This window comes from Crotalus tigris, unplaced genomic scaffold (genome assembly GCF_016545835.1).
Source record: "Crotalus tigris isolate CLP2741 ecotype Arizona unplaced genomic scaffold, ASM1654583v1 scf7180000024437.13266115, whole genome shotgun sequence".
NCBI lineage: Eukaryota > Metazoa > Chordata > Lepidosauria > Squamata > Viperidae > Crotalus > Crotalus tigris.
This window is the reverse complement of record NW_024100606.1, coordinates 2,729,914-2,750,377: the sequence shown is the minus strand read 5'-3', so window position 1 is coordinate 2,750,377 and position 20,464 is coordinate 2,729,914. Positions and strand designations below refer to the sequence as shown.

Here is a 20,464-nt window from a genome sequence, read left to right as displayed (position 1 = left end):
GAAGAAGAATCGGAGGTCCGAGAGATGGCTGTGGCTGGAGCCTAGCAGTAGTACCACAGTGAGGCCATCTGTCTCAAGGAACCAGAGGCAGATCATCTCAACCAGCTGAGGTGAAACCAATCCCAATCAGATTGAAGTTTGACGGAGACCCAAAGCGTGTGGGATATTTCCTGGTTCAAGTGTTCACCTACATGCAAATATATTGGAGAACACTGCCCACTGTTGTTGAGAAGGTACAAGTCATCACCCTGGGACTGGAAGGTAGAGCAGCTGACTGGATGGTGACCTTGTATAATTGGAATGCACCCGAACTGAGGAATTTCAGCTGCTTTATGGCTGCTTTCCACAAACAGTTTGAAGACTGGTTGGCAGACAAGAAAGCCTGGGAGTGCATAAAGACCATGAAGCAGGGAAGGAGACCAGTCGCTGAATACACTGAAGAATTCAGACAGCTGGCCAGTTGCCTTCACTGGCCTGAAGACATCATGGTGAGCTGTTTCTAGGGTGGGCTCAATGAAGAGCTGTACAATGCCTGCATGGCCCGTGGAGCACCAAGGAGGCTGTATGACTAGTGCCTGCTAGCCGAGGAAATGGAAATCGATCAGCGCAAACACCTACATTGCCCAGTGAGACTGAGCTTCAAGCCACAGTCAGAGAAGTGAGGGGAGACCACACGAAGTTCACCTGCTCCAGCTCGTAGCACCGTCTGCTTCAAATGAGGCAAAGAGGGGAATTAAGCTATGGATTGCTGCAGCAAGATGCTGGCCAAGAGAGGGGATCGTCTACCAGCTGGAAGACGTCCAAAAACTTCATTGCACCTCAGGGAGACTGCAATGAGTTCCAAGGAAGTTGTAGAGCTTCCCTGGGATTGCAACTGAGAGGATCGAGCTCTGACTCCATGCCATAATGACCCAGGAGTGGCAGAAGTAGCAAGTCTGTCAGAACCCTGGAGAGAGATCTCTATAGATTTTATCATAGAACTCCCTGAAAGTGCTGGAAACACTGTAATTTGGATTGTAATGGATTTCTTTTCTAAAGTGCATTTCATCCTATGCCCCAAGATCCCAACTGCAAAGATTCTTGCCAAACTCTCTGTGCAGAACATATATCATTTTCATGGGGGCCCCACAATATATAATTTCAAACAGAGGGGTTCAATTCACCTCTAAGTTCCGGAAAGCTTTTCTGGACTTGATGGGTTCTAGTCTAGTTATCATCTTCACACCATCTGTAAATGAATGGGAAGACAGAGAGACTGAACTCAGTTCAAGAACCATACCTGAGATGTTTCATTAATTACCAGCAAGACAATTGGTCTGACTTGTTACCATTTGCTGAGGTGACTTATACCAATGCTGTGTACCAGTATGGATTTATTCCATTTCAAGTAGCTAATAGACAAACATTTGTGGCCATGCCTGAACTTCCTGTCAAGGAGCCTGAAATCCCCTCCTTGCAAAAATGGATTAAGCAGTTACAAAATATCTGGCCAGTAGTCCAGTAGCTCTGGATGAAGTCAGAGAAGCCTATAAGGTTCAGGCCGATAAATGGAGGGTGGAACAAAAACCATATAAGGTTAGAGACTGAGCATACCTCTCCATGAAGTATTTGAAGTCTTTACAACCTTCTAAGAAATTAGGCGCTAAATTTGTAGGACCTTTACTTATCAAACGCATTATCAGTCCTGTGATGGTTGAATAGGACTTGCCAAAGAACCTTCAGAAAATCCACCCTGTTTTCCACTGCAGTTTACTTAAGACAGAGGCCACTTCTAACATTAGGCGTCCTGCATCTCAGGTATCCACACCTATCAAGGTTCAGAATGAACAACACTTTGAGATTAAGGACATTTTGGACTCTTGAATCCATCGTGGTGTGACACAATACTTAGTAACTTGGAAGAATCTCCCTTGTACCCAGAGTGGGTGTACAGGAGACATGTTCGAGCCCCTAAACTTCTAAGACATTTCCATTCTCAATATCCTGATAAGCCTAATTAATATGCATATATTGTTGTTCCCCTCTCTTTTTGGCTTTTAGGTGGATTTCCCATTCTTTTTTTGGGGGGGATATGTCAGGTCCCCAAATCCTTATTGTCTCTTTTCCATATATATATATTCTTGTAATTTGTTTGGGGCCTGTGATTTAGCTGGGGGGAGGGGGGAATATTTGTTTTCACTTGGGATAACTTTTGCTTTTTGCTTTCCTTCTTCCATCCTATCCACTTGAGAAAGTAATGTGTCTCCCTTATGAGAGAGACGGTTACAGAGAAATGAAAGCTGGAGAAGACCTTGAGATGTGTGCCAACTGTACCAGTTACCCACTCATTGTGCCACCTGTGGATTGGCTGGATTTCAAATGTACATTATGACTCTGGTGAGAGGAGGAATATTGCTGGTTTAATTATACCATTTAAGCGGGATTTTCCCCAGATCTTGCCTTGACTTCCCTACTGTCACTAAGCCCTAATAAAAGTTTCCTTTTGAGACAATGTCTGTTTCAAGAGTTTTGCTTTCTTGGATGGTTAGATGAAGTGGGTGCTTACACTATCCCTCTATTAATGCAGTCTAGAACTGTGTTGACTTTTTTGGCAGCTGCAGCACACTGCTGGCTCATATTTAAGTGATTGTCCACTAGGATTCCTCTCATAGTTACTACTATTGAGCAAGGTACCACCTATGTATACTGTACCTGTGCATTTGGTTTTTCTTGCTTAAATGTACAATCTTACTTTTTTCACCATTGAATTTCATTTTGTTAGATAGTACCCAATGTTCAAGTCTATCAAGATCTTTTTGTATCTTTTTTAAAAAGTTTTTTTATTTATAATACAGTTAAAAAAGAAAACATTGGACATGATGTAACATTCCAGTATAAACATTTCTATCAAATTATTTCTCTTCTTACATTTAGTTCTTTATCTCTATAAATACATATGTGTTATTTATACAATACTTAATTCATTTCTCTATTTGCTAGCCTAAGATTATATACATTTCTATCTTAACACTAATCTGTAACCCCTCGATTCCCACCAATAATAAAATTTGTCCCAGATTTCAAAGTATTCTGATCCACTCTTATCCTTCAGTTCCATCGTAAGCCTGTCCTTTCAGTGCAAGATAGTATTTTATATAGTAACTCTTCTTCTGTGGGAGTTTCTTTGTTCTTCCATTTTTGTGCAAACACCAGTCTAGCAGCAGTCAAGATGTGCAACATCAAATAGATTATCCCCTTGTCATATTTCTCTATGGTTATGCCCAATAAAAAAGTTCAGGTTTTAGCTCTATCTCCAACATTATTTCTTCCAACCATTTTCTTATCCTATTCCAATAATCACAGGCTTTAGGACATTCTCATCATATATGGTAATAGGTCCCTATTGCTAATTTGCATTTCCAACATATGGGTGAGAGATTTGGGTCCATTTTGGCTAACCTTGTGGGTGGGAAATGCCATCTGTAAAACATCTTGTAGAGATTTTCCTTATAAGAAGTAGCTAAGGTGAGTTTCCTGTTTCTTTCCCACAATTCTTGCCAGATATTAAAGCCGAAATTCCTACTCCTACTCCTACTCCAGTTTCTGTGACCTGCTCTTCATACATTGCCTGATCTAGAAGGTAGTGGTATATTCTTTTAATCATTTTGTCCTCAGTTCCTAGTAATATTTTATCTAGCTCTATTGGCTTTTTTTTTTATTAAAAAGTTTTTATTTTCCATTTATTCATACAAAATACAATTAAATTCCTAACCATTGGTACTGCCTGCCCATTCCCCCCAGGCTGCGTCCACTCTCTCTAATCCTTCCCCACTTCCCTCCTCTTTCTCTCCTCCCCTCCTACTCTCTTCCCCTCCCCTTTTTATAAAAAAACATTTTATAAAATTTTTCCCTCAAATTTTGAACTTGTGTAAATCTAACATTTCTAATCCAAATTGTCTCTCATAAGTCCAATGGGATCGGATCCTGGATATTCTGAGTCCATTTAATCATACAGTCTTTAACCAATTCTGTTTCAGAGTCTAATTCTATTAAAGCATTGTAAATTCTTTTTATATGGGCCTGACTCTGATCTTTAATCTGAATAACCAGATTTCCATCTTCTAGTGTTATTCCTTCTTTTTTTATCTACAGTCCACCTGTCCACTATTTGTAAATATTGAAACCATGACTGTAGAATATTTTCTTGCCTTAATACATCTAGAGATTTTAAATGCCAATCCGAACCTGACCAAGTTAATAATTCTTTATACGAAATTTTATCAAAATTCATCCCCTTAGAAATCCCCTCAATTGCATGTCTAGGAATCCCCCAGATAGGTATTTTATAGTTTAACCTATAATAATACTTTTTCCAAACCCGAAGTAAGGCACTCCTCAAAATATGTGATTTTATTGGCTTTTTTTTATACCTCACTCTTTTTTTATCTTTCCTATATCTTGATTGCAGTTGGAGATATGCCCACCAATCCAATTCTATCCCTTCATCTTGAAGATTATTCCTTGATTTCAATTCTTCTCTCTCATCTAATATATTTTTATATGTTATTACTTTCCCTAATTGTATAGACATTGGGTGTACAATATGTGCATTTCCAATGTTGAAATCCAATTGGGAACTTGCATATAATTTTGTTGCCTAATTTTAACCCATATATCTATTAACGCTCGTCTGATATAATGCCTCTGAAAATACTGGTGGACCTTGTAGTTCTCATCCCATAACATAGCATGCCATCCAATCTGCATATCATGGCCTTCCAATCTTAATAATCTCCTATTTTTCAATTGTATCCAGTCCCGCACCCATATTAATATTGTAGTTTGATAATATTTTTCCAAATGTGGGAGGCTGAGACCAACCCTTTCCTTAGAATCATGCAATAATTTTAATTTAATCCTTGCTTTTTTCTCTTGCCAAATAAATTTAAGTATGGTTTGATTAAAATTTCAAAAAAATTCCTTATCTAATTTGATTGGTATGCATTGAAACAAAAATAATATTTTGGGTAGCACATTCAGTTTAATTACAGCAATTCTACCCATAAAAGAGAGCTGTAGGTTAGTCCAGGTATCCAAATTAATTTTAATCTGTTTCATTAATTTATCGTAATTATCTCTTTTAAGTGTGGCATATCTAGCTGTTAGTTGTATCCCTAAGTATCTTATTTTCTTTGTAGTCTGGATACCTAATCTATCAACTAATTCATTTTTCTGTGCTCTAGTCAAATTCTTAACAAGCATTTTGGTTTTTTCTTTATTTATCTTTAGGCCTGCTATTTCACCATATTCACCCAGTACTTCCATTAGCCTTGTCCCTGATTGTAGTGGCTCTTCAATTATAAAAACAAGATCATCTGCAAAGACTTGCATTTTAAATATTTCTTTCCTGATCTCTAATCCTTTGATCTGGTCATCTTTCTGAATCACTCTAGTTAATACCTCCAGGGACAATACAAACAGTAATGGAGATAATGGACAACCTTGCCTTGTGCCTTTTTAAATTTGGAAACTTTCAGTTGTTTCTCCATTAATTATTACTTTAGCCGCCTGTTTGGAATAGATTGATTTAAACGCCTGTTTGGAATAGATTGATTTATGTTGTTGTTGTTGTTGTTAATTGCGAAGTCGTGTCCGACCCATCGCGACCCCATGGACAATGCTCCTCCAGGTCTTCTTGTCCTCCACCATCTTCTGGAGTCCATTTAAGTTCACACTTACTGCTTCAGTGACTCCATCCAGCCATCTCATTCTCTGTCGTCCCCTTCTTCTATTGCCCTCAATCTTTCCCAGCATTAGGCCCTTTTCCAGTGAGTCCTTCCTTAGGTGGCCAAAGTATTTGAGTTTCAACTTCAGGATCTGGCCTTCTAAAGAGCAGTCGGGGTTGATCTCTTCAAGGACTGACCGGTTTGAACGCCTTGCAGTCCAAGGGACTCGTAGGAGTCTTCTCCAGCACCATAGTTCAAAGGCCTCAATTCTTTTGCGCTCAGCCTTTCTTGTGGTCCAACTTTCACAGCCATACATTGCAACTGGGAAAACCATGGCCTGGACTATACACACTTTTGTTGGCAGGGTGATGTCTCTGCTTTTTAGTATGCTGTCTAGATTTGCCATAGCTTTCCTCCCCAGGAGCAAGCGTTTTTTTTTTTATTTCTTGGCTGCAGTCCCCATCTGAGGTGATTTTTGAGCCCAGAAAAATAAAATCTGTCACTACCTCCATTTCTTCCCCATCTATTTGCCAGGAATTGAGAGGGCCGGATGCCATGATTTTGGTTTTCTTAATGTTGAGTTTCAAGCCAACTTTTGCACTCTCCTTCTTCACCCGCATCAAGAGGCTCTTTAGTTCCTCTTCACTTTCTGCCATTAGAGTGGTATCATCTGCATATCTTAGGTTGTTGATGTTTCTCCCGGCAATCTTAATTCCAACTTTTGATTCATCTAGCCCTGCCTTTCTCATGATGTGCTCTGCATATAAGTTAAATAGGCAGGGCGACAGTATACAGCCTTGCCGGACTCCTTTTCCAATTTTGAACCAATCAGTGGTTCCGTGTTCGGTTCTCACTGTTGCTTCTTGACCCGCATATAGGTTTCTCAAGAGACAAATGAGATGGTCTGGTACTCCCATGTCTTTAAGAACTTGACACAATTTGTTGTGATCCACACAATCAAAGGCTTTTGCATAGTCAATGAAGCAGAAGTAGATATTTTTCTGGAACTCCCTAGCTTTCTCCATGATCCAGCGTATGTTGGCAATTTGATCTCTAGTTCCTCTGCCTCTTCGAAATCCTGCCTGCACTTCTGGTAGTTCTCGATCCACATACTGCTGGAGTCTAGCTTGTAGGATTTTAAGCATAATTTTACTAGCATGTGAAATGAGTGCAATGGTGCGATAGTTTGAACATTCTTTGGCATTGCCTTTCTTTGGAATTGGAATGTAAACTGACCTTTTCCAATCCTGTGGCCACTGTTGAGTTTTCCAAATTTGCTGGCAAATTGAGTGTAGCACTTTTACTGATTTATACATATTTATAAATTTCTCCCCAAAATCCATATACACCAATTGATTGAGCATAAAGTCCCATTTCACATTATCAAATGCTTTTTGTTCATCAAGAAAAATTAATCCTATTTGTTTTTCATTGTGAACCTCATAGTATTCTAATACATCCAATACAATCTTAACATTATTTCTTATATATCTTTTGGATAAAAAGCCATTTTGATCCATATGTATAAATTCTACTAAGCATCTTTCAAGTCTTTTAGCCATTATGGGCATAACATTTTATAATCCGAATTTAATAATGAAATAGGCCTATAATTTTTAATAAACGCAGAATCTGAGTTTTCCTTGGGAATCAGTATGAGAATTGCTTCTTCCCATGAAGTCGGCATTTTTGCATTTTTAAGGACCTCATTGAATAGTTCTATTAATACTGGACTTAAAGATTCTTGCAAAATTTTATATATTTCTGTTGGTAAACCATCCGGGCCTGGTGCTTTGTTGTTGTTTTGTTTCTTAATTGCCTTTGATAGTTCTAGGGGTGTTATCTCTTTATTCAACATATTTTTAATCTCTTCTGAAACTTTCAGTAGGTTGGCTATTTGCAGATATTTTAGTATATCATCATTATTTTTCCGTTCTTCATCTTTATATAATTTCTTATAGAACTCATAGGCCACCATTTTCTTCCCTTCATTCTGATATACCATTTCACCTTCTTCATTGTAGAATTTACTAATCCTCTTTTTATTGTTATGTTTCTTTATTCTGTAAGCTAACCATCTCTCCGGTTTATTAGCATTTTCAAAAAGGTTTTGCTTAGTACGTTTTATTTGCTGCCCCAAATTCTTCCTTTTCGATAGTGTTCATCTTGTGCTTAATTAGGTCTATTTGTTGTTTCAGGTCATGTCTTTGTGGTTCATTTTCCTCAGCCCTGTTAAGTTCTTCTTCTAAATTTCTTTGTCGCTATAGTTTAATTTTATTTTCTCTGGCCATATAAGCAATTGCAACGCCTCTCATGTAAGCTTTGGCTGGGTCCCATAAGTTTTGGCAATTTGTATCTTCCTTTTTATTCATCTGAAAAAACAGACCCGTTTGGTCTTCCAATTTCAATTTGAATTCTTTATATTTTAAAATTGCTCTTTTCAGGGTCCATCTCCTTATTTTCTTTTGCCCTCTCCATCTAATTCTGATTGGGTTGTGATCCGCCCAAGAGTTCATGTCAATTGTAATATCTTCCACTTCCAAATTTAAATCTACTGACAACCATGACATATCGATTCTGGACCATGATAGATGTCGCCCTGAATAGTAAGTATACTGCTTTTTCCCTGTATTCCTCTTCCTCCAAATGTCCTGAATATTAAACTCCTCTACTATTTTTAGGAAGGTACTATACTAGGTAATGTTCCTCTAATTCCTTTTCTAATCTTATCATTTTTATAATCTAGATGTCTATCCGCAATTGCATTGAAGTCTCCCATTATACAGATGTTGTCATATTCAAACTCACTAATAATACTATGTAATTTTTTATAGAATTGTTTCTGCCCTTCATTCGGGGCATAAATTCCCACGAGGGCTATTTTTATTTTATTCAATATTACTTCTATTATTAGAATTCTACCATCTTCATCTTTATAAATTTGATTTGCCGGAATTCCCTCTTTGATATATACTACAACTCCTCCTTTTTGTTGTTGTGAAAGTGCTGCAAACATATTCCCCAATTTGGGGCAATTTAGTAGGTATTGGTGTTGTTTTTTTATACGAACTTCTTGTAGATTTATTATATCCAAATTCATCTTACTAAGTTTATTTTTTTAAAAAAATCCTTTTTAATGGGGAGTTGAGACCATTAACATTTAGGGATAAAATCTCAGCACTTTCTTTTACCTCTTTATCTATATTTAGATCTTGTTATTATTGTCGGTCTAGACCAGTGGTTCTCAACCTTTCTAATGCCACGACCCCATAATACAGTTCCCCATGTTGTGGTGACCCCCAACCACTTATACATCACCGGGTGCCAGGGGCGTGGCCAAAGAAAAGGAGGAAAAAATGGCGGACAGCCTTGTTTGGCGACCCCCGTGAAATGGTCGTTCGACCCCAAATGGGGTCCCGACCCACAGGTTGAGAACCACTGGTCTAGACTCTTGTGATTCCTTTTCTCTTTCCACTAATAGTCTTATCGATCTAGCCTCTTTAACTTCTTTGAGTCTATCCTCGTTGTATTTTCCATTATCTTTTCCATTATTTATATCCTCTCCTTTCCCAGCTCCCTTGCCCTTAGTTTGTGATTCCTTTTCTTCTATGGCATGTGCCTTCCTTTCTTGCCTCTCTTTCCACTAACTCCTCCTCACTGCCAAAATGTTGTCTGTAAAATTCATCTGCTTTATCTATTGTATCTAGTCAAAGCCTCTTTTCCTGCCCCACAACCATAATCCCTTCCGGTGCCAGCCATCTGAAATTAATATTTTTTCTTATCAATTTAGAGGTTATTCGTTGGTAGGATTTCTCAAATCCCTCACCCTTCTAGGTACTTGCTTAAGTACAATTAATTGTCTGCCTCGGTATTCCAATGGATCACCTCTAGTCCTAAATAATATTTCATCTCTAATAGATTTCTTAACAAATCTAACGTGGACTTCTCTAGGGAGATTATGCCGTCTCGCATAATTCGTATGGATTCTATAAGTCTCATCTATCTCATTCACCATCTCTTCTTTACTGGTGCCTAAAACCCCCGCAAGTATATCTATCATCATCACTGGTAAATCTTCACCTTTCATCTCTCTGACATTTTGGAACTGTAGATAATGGGCAGCCTTCTCTAATTCAAGGGAAATAACTGTTGATTTCAATTCTCTGTTAGCCTGGACTAACCTCTCATTCATTTCATCTACTCTCTGTTCTTCTTTTCCCATTTTTTCTTCCATTTCTGGTAACTTTTGTTCATTTTTCATAATCTGTTGTTGAAAACACTCAAATTTCCCATCCATTGACTTCATCTTTTCCTTAAGTTCCCCTGTGTCACTTCTTACTTCCCCTATTTCTTTTTTTAGGTCTTCATGATTTTTGCACATTACCTCTTGCATTGATTGCAGCATTAGTTGCAAATCTCTAAATGAATTCGCTCTATCTCTTTGTGTCACTTCTTCCAGAGATCTTTGCCTAGCTGGACTTGGTTCCATTGTTGTGGTTTGTGTTGTCTGCTTCCTCCCTATTCGAACTCTCATGAGATTGGGAATACTTGTCATCTTTCTCAACTCTTCAAACCAACCTCCCCACTTATTTACAATTTTTATATTTCTCTCCAGTATATCAAAATTGTCACAATTAGACCTAAGTATATTACGTTTTGTATAGTAATAAATTGTCAATTAGATATATTAAATACAGGTATTAATATACCTAACCCTTATATATTACAGCAATCAATATTCATAATAAACTTATCAATAAATATAATTAATACTCATTCTTTTAGTTAGTGCAGATATCAATGATTTCAAAAAGAAGATCTTTCTGTATCTTAAGCCTATCTTCAGGAGTGTTGACTATTCCAGCTTGGTGTCATATGCAAATTTGATGAGTTCCTCATCTATCCCCTCATCCAAATCATTGATGAAGAAGTTGAAGAGCCTGTCTCTTATAAACTGTCTATTATAAACAGAAATATAAACTGTCTGGGCCTCATAAGACTTTAGGCTCCTGGACTTCCGGTTTGCCGATGCAGCTGCCCTGGATGTCTGAAAGGTGAGCTCCATCTTCTGCGTCCAGTTTTGCTTTGCTGTGGGACTCTGGAAAGGGTAGAAAGTCACTCTGTAGGGGCGACCAACAAGGAGGGGATTCCCTGCTTGATTGCGGGAGGGCAGTAGTCCTTCTGCTCGATCTGAGGCAGCCCTCCAAACCGGGAGATGAAAGACTGGCCATAGCAATATGGCTCGTCACTAGGCTGCAGACAGCCGAAGTCACATTTACCATGAGGCAATTATAAAGCAGTGTGGATGAGTGGGTGAGATCTACCTCTCTTAAATCCTATTTTTTTTACCTGCATAAGCTGCTTAAAGTACTTTCCCCCCTGTGGAGAGGAAAGAGAGATTTTATCCCTCCCTCTAGAAATAGCGGTGACTGACTATCCAGGGCAGTTTAAAACATTGCAAGAATAACTTGATCCTAACTGAATTTTATTTTTTAAAGTTTGTGAACTAAAAGATTTTCTATTCTTACTGAAGATCTAGGTTTTTACTTATAAAAAAGAAGCAAAACTGAAAAAAGTATAAAAACTTTGGACTTAGAAGAAAATTTTAAATGGTAGGAGCGACATCTTGTGACTAAACCTGATATTACAACTTGTTATTGCTTAAAAGAGACTTGGCCAACAGCCTAGACAATAGATAAGGCCTATGTAACCTTGAGACATCAGCTGTGAGAAACCCATCTATGTTCCATTCTCAGTGACAATTTTTTTTCTGCATTCTCTGATTGTAAAGTTTTTAACCTAATACACTACTAAGAGAATATGGATGAAGATTAGGAACAGATTCTCTTTATGTTGAAAGCAATTCATCAAACTATTCTTACAGCTACTGATGAAATAAGAGGTTACAGAAAAGAACAAGATGTCAGCCCAGAGATACGAACTCAAACTTTGATTACAATTAAAAAATCAACTACACAGAATGTAACAAGACTTTAGGCTCCTGATTCTGATCCAATCTTCTCAATTAGGAGCTGATCTTTTTTATCTTTGCTATCTGAGCACTTTGGTTCTGCTCAGGTGGAAAGAGCTGATGCTGTTAATCTGCATCAGCTACCACACCAGTTAGCAATTTGTAGCTGCTGAAAAGCAAGTAATTGGCCTGTAGTTGCCCGGGGCTGCCCCTTTTGTTAGACCTTCCATTATCAGGTAGATTTTGTGAGATGTTAAGCAATCTTCAATTTCATTTTCTTGCAGTATAATGTTAAACTGCTTGGCAATGAGTTGGTATAGATCAGCCAGATGTTTCAGTCAAAACCATGCAGTTCATCTTTGCCTGGTGCTGACCAATTCTTGATTTTCTTTGCCCTTTTCACCAACATTTCTGCTGTTGTGACAAATTCTTTCATTTCATTTTTAAAAATTGTTTTGCACCCCCTTTTTTCAAGCTTCATTCTTATTATATTTCTTTGGGTTGTCCCATAGCTGCACTGGGAACTGCACTGTCTCTTTTGTGTCAGGTGATGACCGGTTTACTGCATTTCTTGATTGATAGAAACATTTCTAATTCAACTGAAATTGGAGATTCTGCTTATGATATGCATTCAAGTTTCATATCTGCTGATTGTCTTGGCTATCATTTGTATTACTATTATTAAAATAATATTTATTAAATCGGGTTCATATAATAAATCTCTGAAAGATGATGAACACTCTGAAACCTCATGAGGGGGCTCAATGTGCTGAAGAATGTTGAGACCCCTGCCCTGGCTGGAAGCTATTAAACAGAAAACCCCTGCCATCTCACCCTTGCTTTTTCAAGAAGCAACTGGATTTTCTTGTTTTTCTTTGAAGATGTTTCTCTTCTCATTCAAGAAGCTTCTTCAGCTCTTGAAAAAGCACCCTTGGAACAAACATGATCTGGATGACTGAGAATCTCCATATACTTGTGAAGGGAGGGAACTTTCTTTAATCCTCTCTCAATGTCTAGATCGGATAGGCAGATTCAGCCATGGCAAGCTGCTATTTGATGCATCCCAGTGCTGTGCCTGTTAAAATAGTAACCAACACTTTGAATTGGCTCTGAAAACATCAGCATCAGCACAGCTTTGTTTTGACAAGATTGTCCTGTCAATAATCTGTCCAATTTATTTGTACAAATTATAGCTTCTGGATTGTCTCCAAAGGCAGCTCCTTGTAGAGCCCATTGTACTAGTCTAATCAAGTGTGATCAAAGCATGAGTTACTGAAGTCAAGGAAACCTGATCCCAGTCAAGGGCATTACTATGGTACTATGCTAGCCAAAATTATGAATACTGCCAGGGATGCACAACTCCATCCAGAATAACTACTGGGATATAGGAGTTACAGGAATGCTCATATGTGCACCTAAATTGTCTGAAAGATCAGGTAAAACACATACAGATTTATATCTCCATCATTCCCTCAAAAATTAAGATTGTATGCTGTATGTTTTCTACCACTTCTGAAATAGATTGTTTCATTCCTCTTCCTGATCTCTGAAAGGAGGAAGACTCATATAGGCCAAATAGAATAGAAGTGTAAATTTCTTGCAATTTGATTTTTCTCTTCCTCCTATATTAAAAAGTTTTGGAGCTTTTCACAATGCTAAATTAAGTATATCCACCTCTCCTTGCATCAGCACAAAATTGGATTTCTCATCCCTATTTTGCTTCTATTGCATTTTTTTTCCAGAATAATAGCTGGAGGGTGCTGTCCTGATAGTCAATGTGCCATTCATTACAGGCAACATGATTGAGTTTCTCACATGGTTTCTTCACCATGTTACCAATAAGAAATGAGAACAACACCCATTAAAGCACTGAAACAAGAATGAAAGCTTGATTTCAGGACTCTTCCTGATTTTTCTAGGTTGTCTGCATCTCTTCCATATCTCAACAATAAAGAACAAGCAGTGAAAAAATGTGATAAACTAGCACTTGGTAAATCAGCCTTGAAGGCCTTGAAAAAGATATTCAAATCCACAATGTGTTTAAACCTACAAAGATCAAAACAGTGCAAGCAATAGTATTCCCTGTCACAGTCTATGGAACCAAAAGTTGGATTCTGAAGAATCACAGTAAGAAAAGTACTGAAGCTTTTGAACTTTGATGTTGGAAGAGATGCCTGAGAATATCACAGACAGTCAAGAAAACAAATGAGTCATCAAGCAATCAACCCGGAGTTCTCACTCAAGGTATACATTATCAGACTCAAAATATCCCACTCTGAAAATATTTTGCAAAGATCTAACTCTCTGGAGAAAGTTCTAATGCTGAGAAAGATAAAAGGAAGGAGAAGAAGAGGATAAAAAGTAGTTAGGTAGATAGACTTAGTTACAGCAGCAATGAATGCACCACTAAAGACCTGAAAGACTAGGTTAGGGAGAGGTTGTCATGAAGAAAAATTATCTATGTGGATTTCTGACAGTCAACAATAATTTGATGGCACAGCCAGCCAGCCAGCCAGCCAATCCCATCTTCCTATATCCCACCAAGCATTTTCCCAGTTAAAATAACATGAATGAAAAATGGAGAAAAATCAAATCAGAAATAGCTCTTAGAAAGGTGGATGTCAAATCTTGCTGTGATTGTGAAACCCTTTCCTATGGGAGAAGAATTAAAATTAATTAGCTTCTGGGGAAAAAAGAAAGTGATTAAAATTGACAAATGTAAAGAAACTGGCAAAAATGTTTTGCCTTCAAGTTGTTATGTGCTCCTGGCTACTTTCCTTCATGACCAGAGGCAAGCTTGCCTGACCAATAACCAGCCAAGACACAGTGAAGGCCCTTTGTTTCATTTATTGCAGTAAGCGGGGAGAGAAGCTTTCAAAGCTTGGTTCTCTCCAAAGTTTCAATCCAAAATATTCCCTTCTTTATACAAACTTGTCCTGGCTGCCACATCCCTCCTCTTTCCCCATTGGCTGAGGTACTATGAGGTTACACTCTTTCTGACCGTCTTCTACCTATTTCCTGCTACATACTAAATCACATATCACATGTACATTAATAATATAAATATTAGGCATAGGTTCTTTCCTGTTTTTCAGTTTAGTTAAGTTTTCCGGGCTAGCCATTTCCTCTTACAGATGTTTTTATAGCTTGTCTTCTTCCTTTCCCACTCTAAGACCCAGCTAATTTTTGCCTACATATTTATTTTACATCTTCCCTTTATGCTATCCTTTTCTGTTCCCCATCCATTATAGTTCTTTGGTAAGCTTGTTTCTCCACTAAGTAAGTTTCCTCTGCAGCAAATTCAATTTTAAATTTCTTTTTCAATATTAAAATTTGAAGACCATTTACTCATTCCTATCAAAGTTCAACATCCCTTGATATTTATATGATGTTGCAGTTTTAAGAAGCATGGCTGCTGCTACTTCTAAAGTTAAAGATATTCACTGATCCCTTTTCAGAATATTATTAAATAGTTTCAATTCATTCCCTTGTTTTCCACAAATAAAATAGTGACCATTTAAACATTTCAGATAAAATTAAAGCAGGATTGTATAAATATGCCTATCTTTTCTTGTTTTCCTTCCCAAAATAATGGAGCTCTGCTCTATTCTTTTCTATTGTATTAGAAGACTGGAGATAAGTTGGTGTCAAAAACTGGGAAGAAAGGAAAGGTCCTTCAGATTATTCTAACCAAAATTTTACTCACTTTTCCTTTTATTACTCTCTGGCTCAACCACAGAGAAGAGATGGAGAAAAGCAACATTTAGGCAGGAAAAATCAAAGGTACAAGTACAGATAGGATGAGACCTGGCTTAAAAACAGTAACTGCAAGAGGGACCTTGGAGTCCTAGTGCTTGACTATGAGCCAGCAGTGTGCAGCAGCAACAACAAAAAAAAGCCAATACAATCCTGGTTTGTATACACAGAGGCATTGAATCAAGATCATACGAAGTATTAGTACTGCTTTATAAAACCCTAGTAAGACCACACCTGGAACACCGCAGCCAATTTTGGTTACCATATCACAAAAAAGATGTTGAGAGTTTGGAAAAAATTCAGAGAAGAGAAACTAAGAGGATCAAAGGCCCGGAGACTAAAACATATGAAGAATGGCTGCAGGACTTGGGTTTGGTAGTCTAAAGAAAAGAAGAAACGGGGGAGACGTGATAGCAGTATTCCAGTATCTGAGGGGCTGCCACAAGGAAGAGGGGGTCACTTTGTTCACCAGAGCACCAGAGGGAAGGACGAGAAATAATGGTTGGAAACTGATCAAAGAGAGAAGCAACCTGGTATTAAGGAGAAAATTCCTGACAGTGAGGACAATCAACCAGTGGAACAGCTTGCCTCCAGAAATCATGGGCATTCCATCACTGGAGATTTTTAAGAAGATATGAATCGTAAGTTTTCATAACTTTCTATTCTTACAGTGTCAGGCCTTGGGTAAGCATTCACCCTTGCTTGCTTCCACAAAGTGAGTGGAAACAAATCAGGATAGTTATTTAGTGAGCAATATGATAGAACTATTTGACTTTGTCTGCATGGAGGATTGTGAGTGTTGAGTCCGTGGCGGGAAAACAGACACGAGAAGCAGCTGGAGTTCTCAGTTTCATTTATTCAGCGTTCAGCTTACAGGAAGATGGCTTCAGCCTCGCCCAAACGCCTCGCAGCCTCTTATATAGGCAACTCCCGGGTAAATGGGTTACTTTTCCCGCGCCAGCACCCGCGCATGCGCACGGCGCTGGCGACAGCCTGTCTGGTCCCGGGCAGCTTTGCACCTGCCCGGGACTGCCTGCAAACGCCCGAGCCGTTTGCAAGGCTCGGGACATAACACCCCTTTCCCCCGGGCTAAAACTACTACCAACATACAACATTTATTTTATATGACATTTTGCTCCCCAGTGCTCCCACTGATTACTGGCTTTTGCCTTGCCAGCAATGTTATGTAATCTTCTAGATACTTAGGAGATTTCTTTGCTCTCTGTGACCTTCTTAGCTCTGGATTACTGGCATAAGTCCCCTGACTGGAGGGAGGCGTGAGCCTGTTCTCTCTATTGTGCCCTGGTGTCTTCCAAGGACTGTGCCCCGATGCCTGGCCTGCTTGCTTGCCCACCGGGCTCGTCAGGCCAGGGCTTCTGTTACTTTGTGACCTGGTTGACCTACCTAGCTGTAGACCCTCAGGCCCCTTGAAGTGATAGCCGCTGCTGGGCGTCTCTGTAGAACCTCCTAGGTCAGTCCAAGACCTGTCAGGAGGCTGTCCATTCCCTGAACCCCATTCTGTGTTCGGGCTCGTGTGGGTTTCTGTACTTTCCCAAAACTCAGGTGTTCCCTGATTTGTGCTAGGGTTGTTGTAGTCGGGACTTGGTTCCTCGACTAGCTCTGTGTATGTTTGACCCCCTGTAGGATTTGGGGTAAGGTCAGGCCAACCTTGGGAATTGTGTGCCAGCTCTCTTGCGGGGAATGATTTGTTGGGATGCCCCCGGGTATCCTCCGTTGCTGGAGTGCTGTGTGATGTGTGTGGAAAGTGAGTATGCCCCCGGGGTGACTCCCTGGCTGGAGTAGGCGTGAGTGCCTGTTGTGTGGGTAAGCTCCATGACTTCTTTTCGGAGCAATTGCAGAACCTTGGGACGAGCCGTTTGTGGCTCCCTCAGTGGAGATGGGCAGTAGCTCTTGCCCTTCCCTTTGCTCCAAAGGGTCCCCCTCCCCCCTGGAAAAGACCCAGGAGTCTCAGCAGAAAAGTCCTCGCCTAGAGCGAAGTTGGTCGATGTGCCGACGCAGGACACGACCGTTGTCCAGGGCAACCTCGTAGGAGAGAGGACCTGTGATCCTGGACACAGAAGCGGGGACCCATGTATGACCAGGCCCGTAATTGCGAGCCCAAACCGGGGCACCCACAAGTAGTTGTCTAGGTGCCCTAGGATGTGAGGTAGATGAAGGCAGTCTGTCCGGATGCAACCGGTCAAGTCTAGTAGTAAGTTGGCGCCCCCAACGAAGTTCAGCTGGACTTCTCCCTGTAGAAGTGGACGGTGTGGTGCGATAAGAAAGGAGAAAGTCAGCCAACCTGTGATGCCAGTCCCCGTAGGTGAGTCTCTTCAAGGCGTCCTTTGCGATGCGCACCATGCGTTCAGCCATACCGTTGGTGGACGGGTGAAAAGGCGCAGACGTGGCATGACGAATCAGGTTTGCCTGTAAGAAAGCTTGGAATTCGGAGGAGGTGAATTGAGGGCCGTTGTCGGACACAATGACATCTGGCAGCCCGTGTGCAGCAAAAATCCCCCTCAGTACCTGAATAGTCTTTGCAGTGGTGGTGGATGAGACAGGCACAACCTCAAGCCATTTTGAATGGCTGTCAACAAGGACCAAGAAGAACTGGCCCTGAAAGGGCCCAGCGTAGTCAATGTGCACCCTAGACCATGGGGACTGTGTTTCCTCCCATCTATGCACAGGAGCTTGGGGCATCTCTGGGCGAGATCGTTGGCACAGGTGGCATGCGTGTACCTTAGCCTCAATATCTTTATCTAAAGCAGGCCACCACAAGTGGCTGCGTGCAAGAGCCTTCATACGAACAATGCCAGGATGACCCTCGTGGAGGGATTCTAAGACCCTAGTCCTCATTGAGGTGGGAATGACAACTCTGTTTCCCCAAAGCAGACAACCCTGAGAAAGGGACAGTTCGTTTCTTTTGGACCAGAAACTCTGAAACTCAGGACTAGGGCAGTGTTCAGGCCACCCGGACAGGACCCAGGAGCGGACACGTGAAAGTGTGTGATCTGTACCTGTTTCAGCGGTAACATCCCTGGCACTAAGAGGGAGCTCGGGCAAGGCTTGGATCGATAGAATGTTGACAGCTGGCGCGGGGTCAGCTTCTACTACTGGCAGAGGCAATCTACTGAGGCCATCAGCATGGCCCATTTCTTTCCCAGGCTTGTGGAGTAATGAAAAATCATATGCAGACAAGAAAATAGACCACCTAAGCATTCTAGGGGAAATGATGTGGGGAGTCTGCTTACGTGTGGTAAACAGTCCCAGCAGAGGCTTATGGTCAGTGAAGACTGTGAAATGCCTGCCATATAGAAAATCGTGGAATTTTTTAATTCCAGCAACAACAGCCAGAGCCTCCCTGTCTATCTGAGCGTAGTTGCGCTCGGCAGAAGACAGTGTTCTGGAGTAGTATGCAATAGGAACCTGAGTTCCATCAGACCTGAGGTGACTCAGGACAGCTCCAACCCCGTAGGGGGACGCATCACAAGCGATGCACACAGGGAGAGACTCGTTGAAATGTGCAAGAACACTGTTAGAAGTGAGCAAGGCCTTGACTTCTTTAAAGCAAGCCTCATGCGCTTGTGACCACAGCCACACAGCCTGTTTGTCTAGTAGCCTGTGAAGAGGCTCAGCTACACTAGCTTTATGTGGAAGAAAAGAATTGTAGAAATTCAGGAGGCCTAGAAAGGCCTGAAGTTCGGCCTTAGACTTTGGCCTGGGTGCATCTAAAATAGCAGTTAGTTTGGATTCAGCAGGATGAATCCCAGCAGCATCAATTTTGAATCCCAGAAATTCAGTAGAAGGCACCCCAATCTGGCATTTGTCTTTTCTGAGCTTGAGGCCTGATTTCCTGAATCTTGACAGGACAGCCCTAAGCCTTTCAGCTAGAATGTGTGTGGAGTCTCCTGCAATCAAGACATCGTCAAAGTAGGGGCAGACCCCTGGTATACCTCGTAGTGTGTTTTCCATAACGCTTTGGAAAATCCCAGGAGCGACATTCACTCCAAACTGTAGCCTTTTTACTTTAAAGGCACCCCTGTGGGTCACAATGGTCTGAGCTATGGCAGCATCATCATCAACAGGCAGCTGTTGATATGCTTGAGCTAGGTCAAGCTTTGCAAAAACACGCCCCCCCTTGAGAGAGGCCAGGATGTGACTGACCACAGGAACAGGATAGGCATGTTGCTGCAATGCCTTATTGAGTGTGCATTTGTAATCAGCACAAATGCGAATGTCCCCATTTGCCTTTAGAGGCGTGACAATGGGGGTCTCCCATGGGCTGGAATCAACAGGTTCTAGGATTCCCTGTTGGATTAGTTTGTCTAATTCAGTGTCAATCTACTTTTTAAAGCAAAAGGGACCCTTCTTGCTTTAATCTAATGGGAGTGACAGTGGGGTCTAGCTTTAAGGACACAGGTGGTCCTTTGAATGTGCCCAGCTGGGGGCTGAAAACATCTGCAAATTCTTTGCAGACTTCCTGTAGGTCGAGTGTTTGTAAGCTATTGAGTCCTGTGACGTGTATCCCCAGGGCCTCAAACCAATCGAGTCCTATGAGACTCGTTCGTTCACCCCCTACTACTAATAAGTCTAGTGGACCTTCAAAACTCTTGTATTGCACGTTAAGGGTGGCCTCCCCCTTAACACACACTCTTGAGTTTTGAAAATCTGTTAATACAATATCAGAAGGCCTTAACTTGGCCTTAGACCCACTTCTGGAACAAATCTTCCTAAATGTATGCAATGAAATGATGGACAGGGCAGACCCTGTGTCTAGTTCCATAGATAATGGAACCCCTTGTAGCTTCACATTGAGTGACAGCTTTTTCTTCATGGGCTTGTGTGTGCCTGTTCTACAGATGCTTCTTTGCGAAGCGCAAAAACCTACCCTATTCTGGCTGGGGAATCTGGTACCCTTCAGGCGTTCTTCTTGGGGTTGTGCCTTTCGTCGGCCCAGGCACACAGCTGCAATGTGCCCTAGTTTACCGCATGCCCGGCAGGTAGCGGAGCGGAACTTGCAGTCGGTTCTCCT

General features: G+C 40.8%; 1 protein-coding gene across 1 annotated transcript; it reads right to left on the bottom strand.

Moving 5' to 3' along the window:
- Positions 1-17,430: 17,430 nt before the first annotated feature.
- Positions 17,431-18,324, bottom strand: LOC120302753 (uncharacterized protein K02A2.6-like; the record flags this gene model as incomplete). The annotated part of the gene is made up of 2 exons (XM_039331641.1): positions 17,431-17,734; positions 17,837-18,324. Coding segments are annotated over 2 exons (792 nt in total), but the record flags the coding sequence as incomplete, so codon positions are not given.
- Positions 18,325-20,464: the final 2,140 nt, after the last annotated feature.